Here is an 18453-nt window from a genome sequence, read left to right on the forward strand (position 1 = left end):
CTTGCAATATAAAAGATTAAAAACCATGAAACATTTATCCTTTGATTTCACAACCATTTTGTGTTGATCTATCAGGCAAAATTCAGATATGTTGAAGATGAAGGTTATAATGCTGCAAAGAATCTAAAAGGACCAATGAGATTAGCTTATAAAGCAAATTTTCATTGCTGTCCGACGTGAAACTATTCCATCATTTTATTGAAATTCTAAGATTTTATAACTTTTTTAACTTTAAACTTTATATTCCAGTGCAATGGTTTTTATTTGTTATTGCCAAGATCTCATCCAATTAAACTTAGCGGTCATAAAAGAGGAAGTAAAACAAAGACGTCCAACAGTTTCCTTTTATTCATGTCAATTAATCTGACATATTGTATGAACTTAAAATTCTACATATAACATGGGAGCGAACAAAACAGGATTTAGACGATAAAACTAAACATATGGAAGGAAGGAATCATGGAGCTGCTGTCAGGTGTGCTTTGAAGGAGCCCTCTGGTTGGGATTATCTGTCCGAATCTAGTCGTAGGTGAAGGAAAGGAAGGTCAAAAGGGAAGGAAAGGGTTTATTCAGCTCAAGGCACCAGCACCACCCTCATGGTGTTGGTGTAACCAGAACCTGGGCGCCAGCCGCTCACAACAATGGCAACGTCACCTGACTTGAAGAATTTACGGTGTTTGCCTGCAAATAGTAAAAAAAGAAAACACAAACAAAAAACTGGTGTTAAATGGTTTAAGATACAAACAGGTTCAATTAACTTTGAAATGAACTTTCTGGAACTAAGTTTAAAGGAAAGGTCCGCTCATATTCAGAATTCAAACTTCTGAAATTACTTTAAATCTGAAATGATTCCATCCTGTTCAATAAATGATCAGTGTTTTTAATTCAGAGTAATTTTCATGTGAATGTACTGGAGGCATCCATGTTTGTCAAAGAACACTACTGCCACCTACTGGTTTGTGACGTCACGGTGCGGTATCGGCTGTTGATCAAGTCCCAGTGCTGTATCTGGTGTTTGTCACAACTAGGGGTGTAAGTCACTAGGCTGGGTGCCATTCAGAACTTAGTCCCGCCCACAACGTTTGAGGTCGGGAAGTTCGGTCTGGCATTGCTTAATAGTAGCGCGAGTATGCTAGCACAATATCTGGCGGGCCAATCAAATTGTCAGGGCGGGCTTTATACGATGATGGACAGAAGATCAACGGTAACGTAATCAACCACGTCACCAAAGCGCGCTTGGGTGACAACAACAATGGCTGCCGCTGGAGAGTTGAGGTGAGTAGATTCTGCTATTAGGTCTGTTCTAGAAGATATCGACAGCAAATTAATTTTAAAAGAGGAACAGAGAAACGCGACTCCGTTGCTCTTATTGGTTGTAGGTCTATCCAATTGAGTGCAGAGGCATTTTTTTTCTGCTTCGTTCAAAACACGCCCCATAATCACAGTTCTATGGAGCAGTAACAGATTCATATTCTGACTAGAATTGAGTAGGACTACGTCAGGCTAGTAAGTCATACCCATCATGGCGATTCGATTCAGTATCAATTTCCTGACCCAACCATTCGATTATTTTCGAAACTCAAGAATAAACTACGATACAATACGATTCGATTGTTTTTTTTTTTTGTTTTTTCCTTACAGGCTAGACAATGTTTCAAATTTGAAATAAATCAATGAAATCTGTAATATCAATATGCATTTTATTTGAGAAACAACAGCAAATAACAGAAGTAGCGAAGTTGTACTCCACCTAGGCCTATGAAAACCTCATTCAATGAAAAATAATAATGCCTTTGTGTTATAGATGCTGAAAGGCCTTGCATCAAAAAATACTGCAAGCGGAAAAAAGGTAGTGGCTGAAGGAAGCGAGGTAGGAAGGCAAAGTAGGTTTAGCGCCACCGCAGCACAGGAGTCAGAATTACATCCAGGAGCAAATGGAAAAAAATAAACATGAATCGATTCTCTTGCGGACGTGTCGATGCATCTATACAAAACGATTATTATTTACACCCCTAGTCACAACGCGCTATTATCCAAGTCATCTTGAAAACATTCTTCTTCCAAATGTTGGCTACATATTACGGGTTTTTTCTCTGGCCAGAAGTTCGATGGCAAATCCTCCCTCTTCAAGTTGGCGATCCAACGACCAACCCGTCCGTGGAGGATCAGGAATCAGAAAGGTGGAATAACTCTTTTTTTATTCACTTTAACCCGATGTATTCCAGCATCCAGCTGCCATGCACGTGGGCATTGTCAGTTTCACTATAGCTCTGGTGAATTTCAATGGTGAAGTCCTCTGGAAATCTTCAATAATTGTTGTTGATTGCAGATGTGTCTAGTAGTTCCCATTGATTTAGCTTGGAAAGCGGGGAGAATGGCGCTAGGCTTACCGCACCGTGACGTCACTGCTGGAAGATGGCAGGAGGGAGGGGTTACTATATTTGGGCAAAAATGGCCGCTCCAAGGCTCAGTGATCGTGATGAAAATTATAGTTTTTATTTTTTTATTGATTAACGCTAAATTCCTTAAATCACTGCGAACCTATTAGTTTTAGGTATAGATAATGATCCCTTGATTATTCCTTGCTTACCAGACTTTTCCTTTAAAAGAACATTTCCCGCTTACCAACTTCCATGGCAAAGTTCACACGCAGATCAACATCCTCGGCCCAGACGTCGTTGGCAGGCTTGGTGTAGAGCACAGGGTAGACGCCGCGGTACAGGTGAGACTGGCGGGCAGTCATACCACAGCGGGTCACAGCAATAATGGGGGCACGGGGTCTGTACCTTGACAGCAAATAAGCAGATCTGCAGGCAATGGGGAGAAGTTATTAGAAAAGTGTTTTAATATTATATTTACAAAACAATATCCCAAGCTTTAAACATCTCACCAAGAAGCGATTTGTTCCTCATTTATATAAAGTTACTGTTTTTCTTGTTTTTAGTCCAGTTTAAAGAAGCATTATGCAGTTTGCTAACAATATTGCCAACTTCGTACTTAACAAGAATTTTTTTGTTTTTACTTAATTCATTTTATTTAGAGTCATCATCTGAGTATCCATAAAACTCATCTTGGATATAAAACTTTAGTTGTTAGTTAAGTCTGACCCATTTAACATGGAAATGTTTGACGTCACATCCGCCAAACAGCGCGGTGAACTTTCGACGTTAAGTTAATTCAGGAAAATAATATATACGATATAATCTATGAGATTATAAATGCATCGGTGTTGAACTACTGAGGTGTCAGTCTGCTCATCAAATAATGTTTTATTCGTAAAAGGTCAAATAAAAAAGATATTTATCAGTAAAAACTGACAGGATGTGTCTTTAAGGTTTTTCTAGATGCTAAAAGGACACAGCAAACAGCAGAGGAAGGTGCTCTGTGGAGACCAAAAACAAGCACACCACCCCCACAGTGAAGCATGGTGGTGGTGGAATCATGTTATGGGAATGCTTTTTAGCAAGAGCAGGGAAGCCGGTGAGAGTTGATGGAAAGTTTTTGAAGGTTGCAAAAACCTTCAGACTGAGTTTTAGTTTTACCTTCCAGCAGGGCAACCACTATTATTATTATTTTTTTTATTATTATTGTTATATACATTATTTACAGTTTACCCAGGGATCCAATGGAAGGTTGAGACTTAAATCCAGTTGGGGATACTTGTCCAGAATTAATACTTATATACAGGTGCTGGTCATAAAATTAGAATATCATGAAAAAATAGATTGATTTCAGTAATTCCATTTAAAAAGTGAAACTTGTATATTATATTCATACATTACATACAAACTCATATATTTCAGATGTTTATTTTGTTTAATTTTGATGATTACAAATGACAACAAATGAAAATCTCAAATTCATCATATCAGAAAATTAGAATATTACTGAAGACCAATAAAAACAAAGGATTTATAGAAATGTTGGCCAACTGAAAAGTATGAACATGAAAAGTATGAGCATGTACAGCACTCAGTATTTAGTTGGGCCTCCTTTGGCCTGTATTACTGCAGCAATGCGGCATGGCATGGAGTCGATCAGTCTGTGGCACTGCTCAGGTGTTATGATAGCCCAGGTTGCTCTAATAGTGGCTTTTAGCTCTTCTGAATTGTTGGGTCTGGTGTATTGCATCTTCTTCTTCACAATACCCCATAGATTTTCTATGGGGTTAAGGTCAGGAGAGTTTGCTGGCCAATTAAGAACAGGGATACCATGGTCCTTCAACCAGGTACTGGTAGCTTTGGCACTGTGTGCAGGTGCCAAGTCCTGTTGGAAAATGAAATCTGCATCTCCAAAAAGTTGGTCAGCTGCAGGAAGCATGAAGTGCTCTAAAACTTCCTGGTATGTGGCTGCGTTGACCCTGGACCTCAGAAAACACAATGGACCAACACCAGCAGATGACATGGCACCCCAAACCATCACTGACTGTGGAAACTTTACACTGGACTTCAAGCAACGTGGATGAAGTGCCTCTCTTCTTTTCCTCCAGACTCTGGGACCTTGATTTCCAAAGGAAATGCAAAATTTACTTTCATCAGAGAACATGACTTTGGACCACTCACCAGCAGTCCAGTCCTGTTTCTCTTTAGCCCAGGCAAGACGCTTCTGACGCTGTCTGTGGTTCAAGAGTGGCTTGACACAAGGAATGCGACAGCAGAAACCCATGTCTTTCATACGTCTGTGTGTGGTGGTTCTTGAAGCACTCACTCCAGCTGCAGTCCACTCTTTGTGAATCTCCCCCACATTTTTGAAGGGGTTTTGTTTCACAATCCTCTCCAGGGTGCGGTTATCTCTCTTGCTTGTACACTTTTTTCGACCACATCTTTTCCTTCCCTTCGCCTCTCTATTAATGTGCTTGGACACTGAGCTCTGTGAACAGCCAGCCTCTTTAGCGATGACCTTTTGTGTCTTGCCCTCCTTGTGCAAGGTGTCGATGGTCGTCTTTTGGACAACTGTCAAGTCAGCAGTCTTCCCCATGATTGTGTAGCCTATAGAACTAGACTGAAAGACCATTTAAAGGCTTTTGCAGGTGGTTTGAGTTAATTAGCTGATTAGAGTGTGGCACCAGGGGCCATCAATTTTGAACCTTTTCACAATATTCTAATTTTCTGATATGATGAATTTGAGATTTTCATTTGTTGTCATTTGTAATCATCAAAATTAAACAAAATAAACATCTGAAATATATGAGTTTGTATGTAATGTATGAATATAATATACAAGTTTCACTTTTTAAATGGAATTACTGAAATCAATCTACTTTTTCATGATATTCTAATTTTATGACCAGCACCTGTACACTGCAAAAACTATCTGGAAATAGGTAAAAAAGTTCTTAAATTAAGTATATTTAGCCTTAATTTGAGCAGGTAAATAAGATGATTTTCCAATGGAATGAGTATGTTTACTCCTAAAATAAGATAATTAGATCATATGCACTTCTAATAAGACAAAGCTATTTTTTAGGGATGCACGCTATTGGGATTTTGGCCGATATCCGATATGCCGATATTTTAAAACTCATGTAGCCGATAACCGATATCGATACTGATTTTAAAGCTGGACAAAAATAAGTAGTCATTGAAAATAGCAGTTTTGTTATCCATTTCTGACACTTTGAAAAATAATATACTCTAATATATTTTCATATGCTGATAACAAATAGATTTTTAAAAACGCGGTATCGATCTATTTTACTTTCAAAATCTCGTGAAATTTCATCGTTCTGTTATAAATTTTGCAAATTCTTGTGAGATTTTGTTAGTAAAATAGATCGATACCGCGTCAATATATCAACATATAAAAATATGGCAACATTTCGTGAATTTTCGGGGGATTTCGTAGCATAACGATGACATATAGCAATATTTCATTAGTAAAAGAGATTGATATGGTGTTTTTAAATGGCAATATATCAGCATATGAAGATATTGGGATATTTTAATGGATCAATATTTTTTCCCTCGTCTTTAGAAGTTTTTAAGTCTGTAAAAAAGAAGTTTTTGAGGAAGAAGAAGAAGTAGTATTTTTTTTTTTTTTAGACTTTAGAAACTCAGAAGCTGATCAAATATCGGGTTAAATATCGGTGGGGTGGCCGATGTCCGATATTCAGTTTTAGGGCCGATACCGATAGGGGGCCCATTATATCGTGCATCTCTACTATTTTTTCTTATTTTAAATGTAAATTGTCTTGTTTCATTGGCAAAATGTCTCACTTACCTCCTCAATACAAGAAAAAAATGCACCTAAGTGACTTATTTAGATAAAAAAAAATTTGTAGTGTATTTTACACATTCAATGCAATCTAAATATCTTGAGTATTTCTACAGCAAAAATTGGACAATTGCTGTGCTAAGATAGGCATAAAGCATAAAGTTTTCATCTGTAAATGCCTTCATCCCTTCTAAGGAATAATTTTTGATGTTTTAACCCTTTGCCTTCCTTCGCTTGTTTTAAACTGAGGGTACTTTTATCTGCCAAATAAGATCAACATCACAGCACCGAGATGGAAAAAGCCTACAAAGCAACACAAACTCCCTCTGTCACATTCAAGAAGCTATGAAATACTTTGTCAAAACAGAAATGTAAAGTACCTAAGTCACTATTATCATCAGATCTGTTCAGCTTACATGTGTTTTGTATCACGTGGTGCATGGAATGAACAGGGAGTTAAAATTAACTTGTAAAATGTCAGGGTTCAGATCTCGAAAGGTCACAACCAGAAAACAGATTGTGAGTGGACTGAAAGTTGGCACACTTCAGAGGAGCTGTGTTAGAGAAGGAGAGGAGGTGTCTGGATGGAGAAGGATCATAATGCAGCAGTTTGATGGCCTGGAGTGGGGGCAGCGGAGGGAGAACAATGACTCAGAGCTCCACAGAGCGTGCTCGTACCTGCCAGTCTTGGTGAGCACGATGATGGCGCTGGCGCAGCACTTGAAGGACGCCTCTACCGCGCCGATGGCGACAGACTCTGTAGGGTCACGGGTCAGGTGAGAGATGCGCCTCAGCTCCTCAAACATCTGCCTGTGGAACATGGCGGCCTCGGCTTCACGGGCGATCTGAGCATTGGAAACAAGCATTTAACGACCAGATTACAGTGGGCTGCAGCCCCACAGCTGGTTTATGTTAGTTAGCATTTAAAGACAAACAGTGAATCTTAATGAGGCGTTCTTCATAGCTGAAACTGATTATGCTTAGATGTTCTTAAAAATGAACTTCATGTCACATTTTCTGTAGCTACAGCAATCCCCTGGCATAAATCTAGCTTATATGTAAATGCTCTTTAGACACTGGTTGTTCTAAAGAGCCAAAAAGATCCAAACAATTCAAAGATGCCTAATTTCAGCCACTAATAGCGTTTTGCATGATAACAGCCAACAATTTTGAATTAGTTGTATTATAAGTAGGGTTGTCAAAAGTATCGAAACTCAAAAAAGTATCGATACTGAAACGTTGTATCCGGATACAATACTCATTTTCAAAAGTATCGAATAGTGCAGAATAGTGGAAAATGCACTTTCAGAACACTGTGTGATTGAATAATTCTGTGCATTTTTCAGTTCCAGACTTTTTTGGTAACAGGTGCAGCTGCTGAGAATCAGTTTTGTTAAACTGGTTTGGCCAGTGTCACTTAATTTCAATTTTTGTAAGTTTTTTGTCAAGCTTGCTTAATATTGTGCACAGCATACAACCTCAAATATTATTCTTATTCTTTTTTTATTTATTTCTTGTATTTTTTTAATGATGAAAATATTTCTGTTGAATTTTAGAGTCTTTGTTTTTATTCTTGTGGTATCGAAAAGGATATCGAGTATCGAATATTTTACTCAGTATCGGTATCGAGATGAAAAGTTTAGTATCGTGACAACCCTAATTATAAGAGATAACAGCAGTGATGGAAGTAACGGCGTTAAAAGTAGCAGCGTTACTAACGCCGCTACCTTTTTTAGTAACGAGTAATCAAAATTATTATTCTTACTGTAACTATAACGCAGTTACAATTGCCGACACCCCGTTACTGCACGTTACTCAGGTCGCACAATTAACCTTTTTTCATGATAGGACTCGTGCGCGCGTCATGAGAGAGGGGAGGATGGAGAGTGAGGAGGACTCCAGCAGCAAAACAGCGTTTTCCAGATGGAAATACTGGTGTTACTTCGAGCTGCGTTTCCCCATCAGGCGCGTAACAGTCTCCCTGTTCTCGCGCCACAGGGGAACTATGGAGAGCGTGAACGATCAATAGCCTATATGGAGAAGGATGGATGGATGGATGGATGGATGGATGGATGGATGGATGGATGGATGGATGGATGGATGGATGGATGGATGGATGGATGGATATAGCTACATGTTGCAGTATCTATAACAACCCAAACACAGGATTTCAGAATTAGACATCCCCAGTTATTAATTTCATACACTCGCAAAAGTAACGCAATAGTTACTTTTACTACTAACTAGTTACTTTTATTGTGGAGTAACTCAGTTACTAACTCAGTTACTTTTTGGGAGAAGTAACTAGTAACTATAACTAATTACTTTTTCAAAGTAACGTGCCCAACACTGGATAACAGTGGCGGTGTTCTTTTAGATGAGCATACCTGGTCAGACCAGCATACCCAAAACCCGTTTATCCCTTTAGTTTTGTAAGAAAAATAAACTTTAAACTACCTCAACGGGCGTGTATCCCTTTAGTCATGTACAAAAAAACATATTTAATTACTTACTTTTTGGTGTTTTTTGAAACGTATAGTGATCTGACCTCAAATAGTTTTTTTGTACATGACTAAAGGGATACACGCCCGTTGAGGTAGATTAAAGTGTACTTTTAACTAAAGGGATAAACGCAAATCTGACGTCTTGCGCATGCATATTGACTATGGGTGCGCTGGTCTGACGCATTATGTTCATCTGACACTGGCTGCTAACAAATGTTGAAACACATTAAACATGTTACTACCAGTATCTTAAAGTTGTAGGGAAGCGGCTGTTCCAATCGTTGCATTTCTGAATTCTCCCAAGTGGTGCACGACTTTACACGAGTGAATAAAGTGAATGTGATTGGTCAATTATCAAAGGGCGGGATTGTTGTGGCGGAAGGTTCGCAAGCAAGTTTGGTCATAGTCGGTTTATCGGAAGCATCTTGCTAACCAGTTAGCGTCTTAGTGCTAGCAGGTTCCCAATGGGAAATTCCATTGGGACCAAGTAGCACTAAATTGGTGACTTAGAAACGACACTGTCAAGGAACGCTATGAATTAAGATGCTATGACCGAAAGAATTTGACAGATGTCCATTGATAAATGATTGGCCGATTTAGGTGTACAGGGTGACGTATAACTAACTGGCCTGCAGAAGATAATTGGAAAAAAACACAGATTTTAAGACAGGATTCTTTTTTTAATAGAAATTTTCTAACTTTTTGTCATGATCTGGCCTGTTTGCTCCTGCTTAATTGGTAGTTTCTTTCACCTGCCATTTTTCCTCCCTGCCTCAATTATAATTTATTCCTCTCACCTGTTTCCTCTGGTTTAATTTCTGTCTATCTCTAGTCTGTCTTTTCAGTTTTAGTTTATGGTTCATGTCCTGGATCCTAGCAGCCAGTGGAAAGAGTGTTTTTGTGTTTGTCTCGTCTCCTGATCGTCTACTGTTCCTCCCCCGCGGAGTCCTCTGGGTTTTTGGCTCTATATGTGGGGAGGTTCAGTTTTTATCTCAGTAAGCCTGGCTCCAGGGAGGAGACCAGTTTAAAGTCCTGCTTCAAGTTCTGGTTCCACGTCCTGTCTCGGCTACCCTCTTCCACTGAGCCTGCCTGTCTGCACCTGATCCTGTCTGCTCCTGTGCGTGACCACCTGGTCATGCTTCCGGTCCCAGTCAGACTCTAAACCCTCCTGGGAGCTCTATGATGCCTGGAAGTCTGGATCCTGCCACCTGTTTCTGTTCCTGCCTGATCTGGATCCTGTTCCTGTTTGTTCTGGATCCCTGACCAGGATCGGCTTCCAGCATGACCTCTGGGACTGCAGCACTTGGGGACATTCTTGGTCTGGACTGTTAAACCAGGTAAGTGACCAACTCAGATAACCTCTGTCAGATGATCGTGTCACTTACCTGTGTTTCTCCCACTACAGAGTGTCTGAGATTGGGCGGTGCCCCGCCCCCCCGCCTGCAGTGTTTGCGAGCCACAGCTCCGCTTTTGTTTTGTTTTATTTAATAAACGTTTGAACTTTCCTACTGACTGTCTCGCCTTGAATACTGGGTCCATCTGTCCGCGTTTCTGGACACTTTTAGGACAATATGGTCTGATAAAGAGTACATTTATGTATGTTTAAGTATGAATGATTTGACATTTAAATATGATTTCCCAACGACTTTAAACAGGGTGTGAACGAGGAGAAATGGGCTCCTGCATGCTCTTGCACACGCATTTGTTTTTTGTTTTTAAAGTGGAGAGGGTGGGTCTTTTAAAAAATCCTCCACAATATCTTCAATGTTTGGTAAAGAAAAAAGCAAAACTGATTTAGTTAAGGTCCTAAATTTAAAAAGTTGCTGAAGTTTGTTGCCAACTTTTCTGTATTTTACAATGATAAACAACCCCTTATAAAATATATATAAACATAAATTGTGTGAGACTTGCCTTTCATACAATGCATATAAACACTAACTGTAACAAACAAAGAAATTAATAGTGTAATAAACCTATAATCTGTTTTATCTTAGAGTTATAAAACTTCAGTTCTACTGTTTTAATGCTGTAAAGTCGCTGTCCTCTCTCAGGCAATAAACATTTAGCATGTGTGACCCAGTCTTACCATGTGCTGCGTGCGCACAGCCTCCAGAGGGTAGTCTCCCTTGGCGGTCTCACCGCTCAGCATGATGCAGTCGTTGCCGTCCAGCACAGCGTTGGCTACATCACTGGCCTCGGCGCGGGTAGGTCGGGGTTTCTTGGTCATGCTCTCAAGCATCTTAATTAGAGCCAAAGCAAACTTTCTGTCATTCCACTTCTGTAAACAGATATTTGGCTTTAAGTTCTAGAGAATCATACCTGTGTGGCACAGACGATGGGCTTTCCGATCCTGTTGCACCTGCCAGTCATCATCTTCTGGGCAATGAAGACCTTTTCTGTAGGGATCTCAATGCCCAGGTCACCACGGGCCACCATGATGCCGTCGCTGGCCTCCAGGATCTCATCAAATCTGTCAAAAGGATGAGATAAAAATTTCCAAGATTTCCTTTTTGAATGCACCTGTAAAAGGACAGGGGTAAATTCCCTTACCTGCGCACCCCTTCATGGTTCTCCAGCTTGCTGATGATTTTGATGTCCTTTCCCTTCTCGCCCAGAACCTTCCTCACAGCGTGGACATCAGCAGCCTTACGAATGAAAGAGGCGAAGACCATGTCGATGTTCTGCTCCAGGCCAAACTGCAGGTCCTGAATGTCCTTCTCAGACAAAGCCGGTAGGTCGACTGCAGCTCCGGGCAGGTTGACACCCTTCTTGCTGCCCAGCGATCCACCGTTCTCGATCTCGCATGTCAGGTAGTTGTTACCTTAGAGCACATATGAAGACAAACAGTGGTTCTAAAAGGAAGGAAGAGGGATGAAGAATCATTTGGGAAACGCTGAACGTTTTCCAAATACAAACGCTGAATTCAGGGTGCTCAGATTTTATGTGATAGACCAATGCAAAATATATATATATATATATATTTATTGTAAAGTAAAAATAAATGTGTGGAAGAGGATAAGGGACACTGAAAAAATAACAGTTAACAAATGTTTCATTTCATTTGAGACTTTTTTCTCAGAATTTTGACTTTTTTTTCTCTGAATTCAGATTTTAATCTCTGAAGTCTGACTTTAATCTCTGAAGTCTGACTTTAATCTCTGAATTCAGACTTTTTTCTCAGAATTTTGACTTTTTTTCTCTGAATTCAGACTTTAATCTCTGAATTCAGACTTTTTTCTCAGAATTTTGACTTTTTTTCTCTGAATTCAGACTTTAATCTCTGAATTCAGACTTTTTTCTCAGAATTTTGACTTTTTTTTTCTCTGAATTCAGACTTTAATCTCTGAAGTCTGACTTTAATCTCTGAATTCAGACTTTTTTCTCAGAATTTTGACTTTTTTCTCAGAATTTTGACTTTTTTTCTCAGAATTCAGACTTTAATCTCTGAATTCTGACTTTAATCTCTGAATTCTGACTTTTTTCTAAGAATTTTGACTTTTTTTCTCTGAATTCTGACTTTTTCTCAGAATTCAGACTTTAATCTCTGAATTCAGACTTTAATCTCTGAATTCTGACTTTTTTATCTCTCAGAATTTTGCCTTTTTTTACTCAGAATTCAGACTTTAATCTCTGAATTCAGACTTTAATCTCTGAATTCTGACTTTTTTCTCAGAATTAAGACTTTAATCTCTCAATTAATCTTATATAAAATTAAAAAACATTTAACTTTTTAAATAATTCCCAGTGCCCCTAATCCCTGCAGTAGGAAATATATGGATTTTTTTCAGAATTTTATCCAAAGGAAGGCCTGTATTTGACACCAAGTCCCTGTTTCCTTGTTAAACCAACAACTTTTATCATCCAGAGATCATATTTTTCCCATTAATCTTTGGAAACTAGTGCAGACTTAGTCAGATTAGGAGGAAGCATCTTTTAGCAGAAGTTGTTTATTATTTAATTTTTTTATTGAATTTGAGTCTAGATCTGAATTAGACCTTTCACACAGAATGCTTTGATGCAAACTCTTTCTTTGTAACTAACTAACTGTATGTTTAGGTTCCTTCTCCTTGCATAACAGCATTTGGTCCAGCGCTGTTTAATATTGACCTTATTCTTATCTGCTTCCTTGTCTCTGCTGAAGAAGCATCCCAACAGCTCAGTGCTGCTACAAACATTCTTCACCATTGGCATGATGATATACTCAGGATGATGTGCAGTGTTACTTTTTTCATCTTTTTTGCTGGAGATCCTTGCAACTCGTTCAGAAATATCATGTCCTGTTGGCTGGGCTGGTTCTCAGTAATGCTTCATGTTGTGGTATGACACGTTTATGTTAAGGTATCCTACAGCAAGGGGTATCTGCCATACCTTTGAATTTTCAGTAATCGGATAATGAAGAGTGTTCAAATATGAATATGATATTGTAAAATCCGCATCTATAATCCGCATATATATCAGCACACATATAATTTGACAGAGAGAGACAAAAAATGGATAAAAATTTAAGTAAGACTTGTGTATATAACCAGCTTGCAGCAGAAGACATTTATTTCATCATTGATAAATAGTTTTGTACCGAAACGATGCAAATAGCAGTGCGCTTTTGCTCTGTGAAGGTTGCAAGTATCCGGTTTGATCCCCACAGCTTCCACTCTGGGTCCCTGAGCAAAACCCTTAACCCCACACGGCTCCTCTGGTGCCACACAATGGCAGCCCACTCCTCCCAAAGGAGATGGGTTAATTTCATTTATGGAGTTAATATCTGCATTGTGACATTAATAAAGTTCAATTGATATAATTATATCAGTTATTATAATTATTCTCTTGCAAGTTGAACAGTGTGCACGAGTCCTTTTTAAATCAACATCCATGTTAAATCTTGTGAAAATAACCCAGTATGTCTGGTTTGTTCCTTGCTCCATGTAACACTACTTTTACCTCACAGAAAAGCTTGATTTATATTGAGATGAATTATGGCTACGTTGGGTTTTATTTAAGTGTATCAGTGTAATAGAGCCTGGAGAGTAAAATCAAACTTAATTACATAAATCATAAGTCTCACATGCTATTCCTTGTACTTCGCAGTTATGCAGGACCTTGAGGCTGGTCTATGACAGAGGTCACGGATTAGCGGACCGCGGTCCGGATCCGGACCCACATGATTTAAAACATTTATATATTACAGCATATTGTCCGACGACACTGTCTAAATGTCACTTGCGCCGCTTCTCCTGTTAATACGGTAAAGCCCTGGGGAGCGTCCGGCTCCAGGCTGCACGTGATCCAAATGAGCCAATGAGCTGTCAGTCTGGGTTGCTGCTGCTGCTACTTTTAGACCCAGCAGGCAAACCTGTGGCAAGCCGGGCGATGGGAAAGAAGGAGAAGACCATGAGAAAAAGAGAGCAGAGAAAGTGTGGACTGCTGGAAGAACTGCGGTGAACTGGTGAAAGAAAAGTGAAATGGCGTGCTCAAAGATGACCCTGCACATTTAGAGGATGTTTGGCTCAACCTGCTGCTGTGAAGCAGGATTCTCCACCATGAACAGAATCAACAATAAATCTGGATCCAGGCTCAAAATGAGCTCCTTGATCTGTGCTTGAGAATGGCTTAGTCTCCGGTTAAACCCAGGTTTAAAGCCTTGCAGGGCAGCCTAAAGCCCACTGCCAACATTAAGACAGAAAAAAGAAAGAAAATAACAAACAATCAGTTCAGGTGTTTTATAAAATATGTAAATCAGGAAATTGTCTCTATAGCAAACCGAAAGATTGTTGTTCTCTACTTAAAAAAACACTTTAGATTTGGATGCATAAACACCTAATTTTATTTCAGTGTAAAACTCTGTTTAAAGTATTGGATTCTAATTAAAAATGTCTCTGGACCTTTACTGGTTGATGATTTTCTTTATTCGGATCCTGCTGATTTTTAATTAGTCACCCCTGGTCTATGACACAAAATCCACCCCGAAATAATAAGACAATTGTGGTTTTACGTAATATGATATAAGGACAATTGGAGGTTAAAACGTCTTTAAAACATTTTAAAAAGAAGCTAGTTATTTCGTTCTTACCGATTTCCTTAACTTTGAGGGAAATCAGACCGTCGTCTATGTAGACGTGGCTCCCGACCTCAACCACCTTGGTGATGTTTTTGTAGTCGAGCCAAAGATTTTTCTCATCACAGTTCTCCTTGTACTGATCGTCGAGAGTGACCTTGATGGTTTCTCCCCTCTTCAGCTCCACTTCAGCAGTTCCACTCTGAGGAAGACAGAAAAAAAAAAAAAAAGCCATTATAGTTATGAGTCCTCCATAAATCAAACCACTGCCTCCTGTTATCTGGCGAGAACTCACGCCCTTGATGAGACCGGTCCTAATTTCTGGTCCCTTGGTGTCCAGAGCGATGGCCACTGGCCTGTAGTCAACAGATCCAGGCCCAAAGCTCTCAGTCGCATCCCGGATATTCTTGATGGTCTCTGCATGGTACTATGTCATAAAAAGATGTCACAACCCTTAGAATCTCTGTAAAAATGACTGGATTCAAATAAAATAAAAAAATAATAATACTAAGGTTTAATTTGTGCAAACAAAGGTTTGTCTCCAAATACGCTCCATTCCCAAAGAGCCAAACGAAGCAACAGGTGCTCATATTGTGAGGCGGCTACAAAATGAAATACAGTTAGCAAAGCTGCAACATATTTTTAGCACAGGACCCTCAGCTCTGCTGTGCTTTAAATACACAAAATGACCTTAAAGGTGAACAATTCAAATTCCTGCTGTAAAAAATACCAAAACTGCAACAACTATATTAAAGTATCACATGCAAAAATTAGTCTTAGACATGAAACAGCGAACACAGACTACAGTTTTCCTTTCCTACATGCTCTCCTCTACTACTGTCGCTGTGAGGTTTCCTATTTATAGCTGCAATGACAACTGCAACAACAACGAGACAGAGGTCACAGCTATCTATCTATCTCCTTCTCTCCACACCAAGAAGTCGGTTTTCATTTTCCAAAGGGAAGATTATTCACTAACCTGAACATTTGGTATTTTTTCTTGAATTTAATCCATCAAGGCTGAGCTGCAGTTTTAGGTGTTACTAAAAGGGCTGCAGTTAACCTTTAAAGACCCCAGACATAATTCTGGATCTCAGGTGACAGTCATCGGGGTCGTGACTTTTAAAGGTAAGAGGTCGGGAAGTTAAGGTCAGCCGCTGACCAACCAAAGAGTTTTCAACCTAAGATGCAGGCAGGGTGCTGAGGGGTCAACTATAAGCTGGGGGATCATGTTACCGACTGTGGAAATGTCAGCCTGATTCACTGAAACACATGGCTGACAACCTGCTGCTGCAGCTGCACCAGTCCGGTTGAGCGACTCATTTAGGATGTTTTATCAGTGTAAAGCTTTAAAAATCACTCACTTCATGTGTCCCATGAGAGAAGTTCATTCTTGCAATGTTCATCCCAGCCTTGATCATTTCCTTGGCTGTCTCCACAGCTCGGGATGCAGGTCCTACACAGGGAACATTTGGGTTAATGTTATATAGAGGAATCAACCGAGCATCTGTGCATTGGGACAAAGCGTCTGACCGATTGTGCAGATGATGCCGGTGTTGCGAGACACGGCCGGTTCAGAGTCGATGTCCAGCAGGCACATGTGCTCAATGAAGGTGTCAGCCATGGCGGCTTGCAGCTGCTGGGTCTGCATGATGCTGGAGCCGGTGTCTTTTGCCTTGGACATGATTGGATCGGTGTCTGCAGGGAACGTCCTGCGGAGACAGAGGAAGGAGTGTGACAGCCTGAGGATTGTTTACAAACAAACAGTATGAAAAGCAAAACAAGCAAACAACATTAAAAATATGTCTTTAAAGCGTGCATTCTGATAATCGCTTCGTGTCTCATTATATATGGCTCTCTAGTTAGAAAAAAGAGGTGGAAAAAGAAAGAAATTAGAAAATAGCTTGTTCAAAGGGCAGAAGCATGCTCCTGATTCACAGTTGTTTCTGTGCAACAGAAAAAGGTCCAAAACTAAACTAAACTTCAAAGGGCCAAATAATAACAGTTTTTCCTGCAGTTAGGCTGCAATAATAGTTGAAAAACAGCAGATTAATTTATAATGCTAATGAGGGACATCAAACTGTCACATATCACTATTTTCCCAGTTTGAAATGATCAAACAAATATAGTTTGACAGGAAACAAATTTAATTAAACTAATATTTCACAAAAAGAAATGCACTGACTTTTTAGATTTAAATATCAATTCATCAAAGCATATTGAGCACGTGGTGTGAACAGGTTTCCAAAAGGTCACTGTACTAAAAATACAGCCAGCAGCCATTACTCCATCATGACAAAGTTGACCTGCTTTAAAAAAAGGTATTTGTTAAAGATTTCCTTGTTTTTCAGTTAATAAAGAAACCTGCTAAGATGATATGTTAACATTTACTAAAGAACAAAAAATAATTGGAATAATAAGGATAACACAATAAAATGTGTATTAGCCTATTACTGTAATAAAAGTCTCTATATATAAATATATATAAGACTCCCCTTGTTGTCTTTAATTTGTTGTTCTAAACTATATTTTCAGAATAGAAAATATAAAAAAGTTTTCCATGTATAATAACGCATGTATGACAAATAAAACAAGTTTAAATCAAGGCTGTTAGAAGCTGTTGTAAGTTTTAATTCCCTGTAATTTTGCTTACCTACTGGGTGAACTTTGCAGGGGATCAAGGCGCCGCCCTCCCCGCTGCAGCGCGTGCCTTTTATCGTCACAGGGACTATTTTCTTGTGCGCATTTAACAGCCGCCGGACAGCGCGCGCTGCAGTCCACCTGTCATGGATGAGGTGACCGTTTGGTGTTGGATGTCATTCATTTAGTTTGAGTTAATGTCGAGTCCGGTGGAGTTTAGGTGCGATCTCTCTCACTGTGACCAATAAGACACCAGCTTTTTAGTTTTTTACGATTAACTTTTGCAGAAACGTTTCTAACATCTTGATTGGCTGGTGTTTATTGACGTAACGATCGAATAAATCCGTTTTCTTTTAAAATGATTACAGTTTTGATTTGCAATGTTCTATCTTCTGTATAATCAATGGAAGTGTTGCAGCAGTATTATGGATAGCACTGCTAGGCTGCCCTGCATGCAAAACACTTATTAGGCTTTACCCCTCTGACCTCTGAACCCTATACTACATCTAGAGCCTTTAAATGGCCACATCAATTTATTTATTTTTAAAAATGAAATTATTTGAAAAAGCTGCTCCAGAAGCTATTCTGTAAAAAAATAGCTTCCCCCACTGCTGAGGACTGAAGATGTTTTATCATTATCTCCCTTTTACCTCCTCTTTCTTTCATCTTTTCTCCTTTTTTTCCCTGTTTTTTCTTTCCTGTTCTCTTACATTGCAGTGTTCATATAAGCTGTAATACCTTCTGCATGAATTATAATAAAGCTATTTATATGGAACACTATGGCGATACGTACTGCTCCACTTGTGAAAGTAAAATCTGTTGGGCTCTTTTTGGCATCAAGACATTTATTCTTATTGCCACATCGCCAGACAGGACACTGTAAAAAAATATTCAAATATTAGCCATAAAAATTAATTTATAAAAAAAAAAAATTATTAATTAGGAAAGCTCCTCCAGAGGCTATTATGTAAAATAGCTTCCTCACTGACATAAGACAACTGAACTGTTGAGAAAACTCCTAATCATGGCACAGATTCTGCGTCA

At 39.2% G+C, this 18453-nt stretch overlaps 1 protein-coding gene across 1 annotated transcript; it reads right to left on the reverse strand.

Annotated features, from left to right (window-relative positions):
* Positions 1-345: 345 nt before the first annotated feature.
* LOC119787372 (pyruvate kinase PKM-like) lies at positions 346-17578 on the reverse strand. Its single transcript, XM_038291197.1, has 11 exons — positions 17423-17578; positions 16303-16481; positions 16134-16225; positions 15065-15196; positions 14785-14971; positions 11268-11538; positions 11037-11187; positions 10804-10956; positions 6892-7058; positions 2626-2807; positions 346-681 (listed from the first exon to the last, which is right to left on the reverse strand). The coding sequence occupies exons 2-11, from the start codon at positions 16451-16453 to the stop codon at positions 575-577; spliced, it is 1593 nt and encodes a 530-aa protein (XP_038147125.1). The 5' UTR covers positions 16454-16481; positions 17423-17578; the 3' UTR covers positions 346-574.
* Positions 17579-18453: the final 875 nt, after the last annotated feature.

Source organism: Cyprinodon tularosa, unplaced genomic scaffold (assembly GCF_016077235.1).
Source record: "Cyprinodon tularosa strain WSP-4 unplaced genomic scaffold, ASM1607723v1 ctg296, whole genome shotgun sequence".
Lineage (NCBI taxonomy): Eukaryota > Metazoa > Chordata > Actinopteri > Cyprinodontiformes > Cyprinodontidae > Cyprinodon > Cyprinodon tularosa.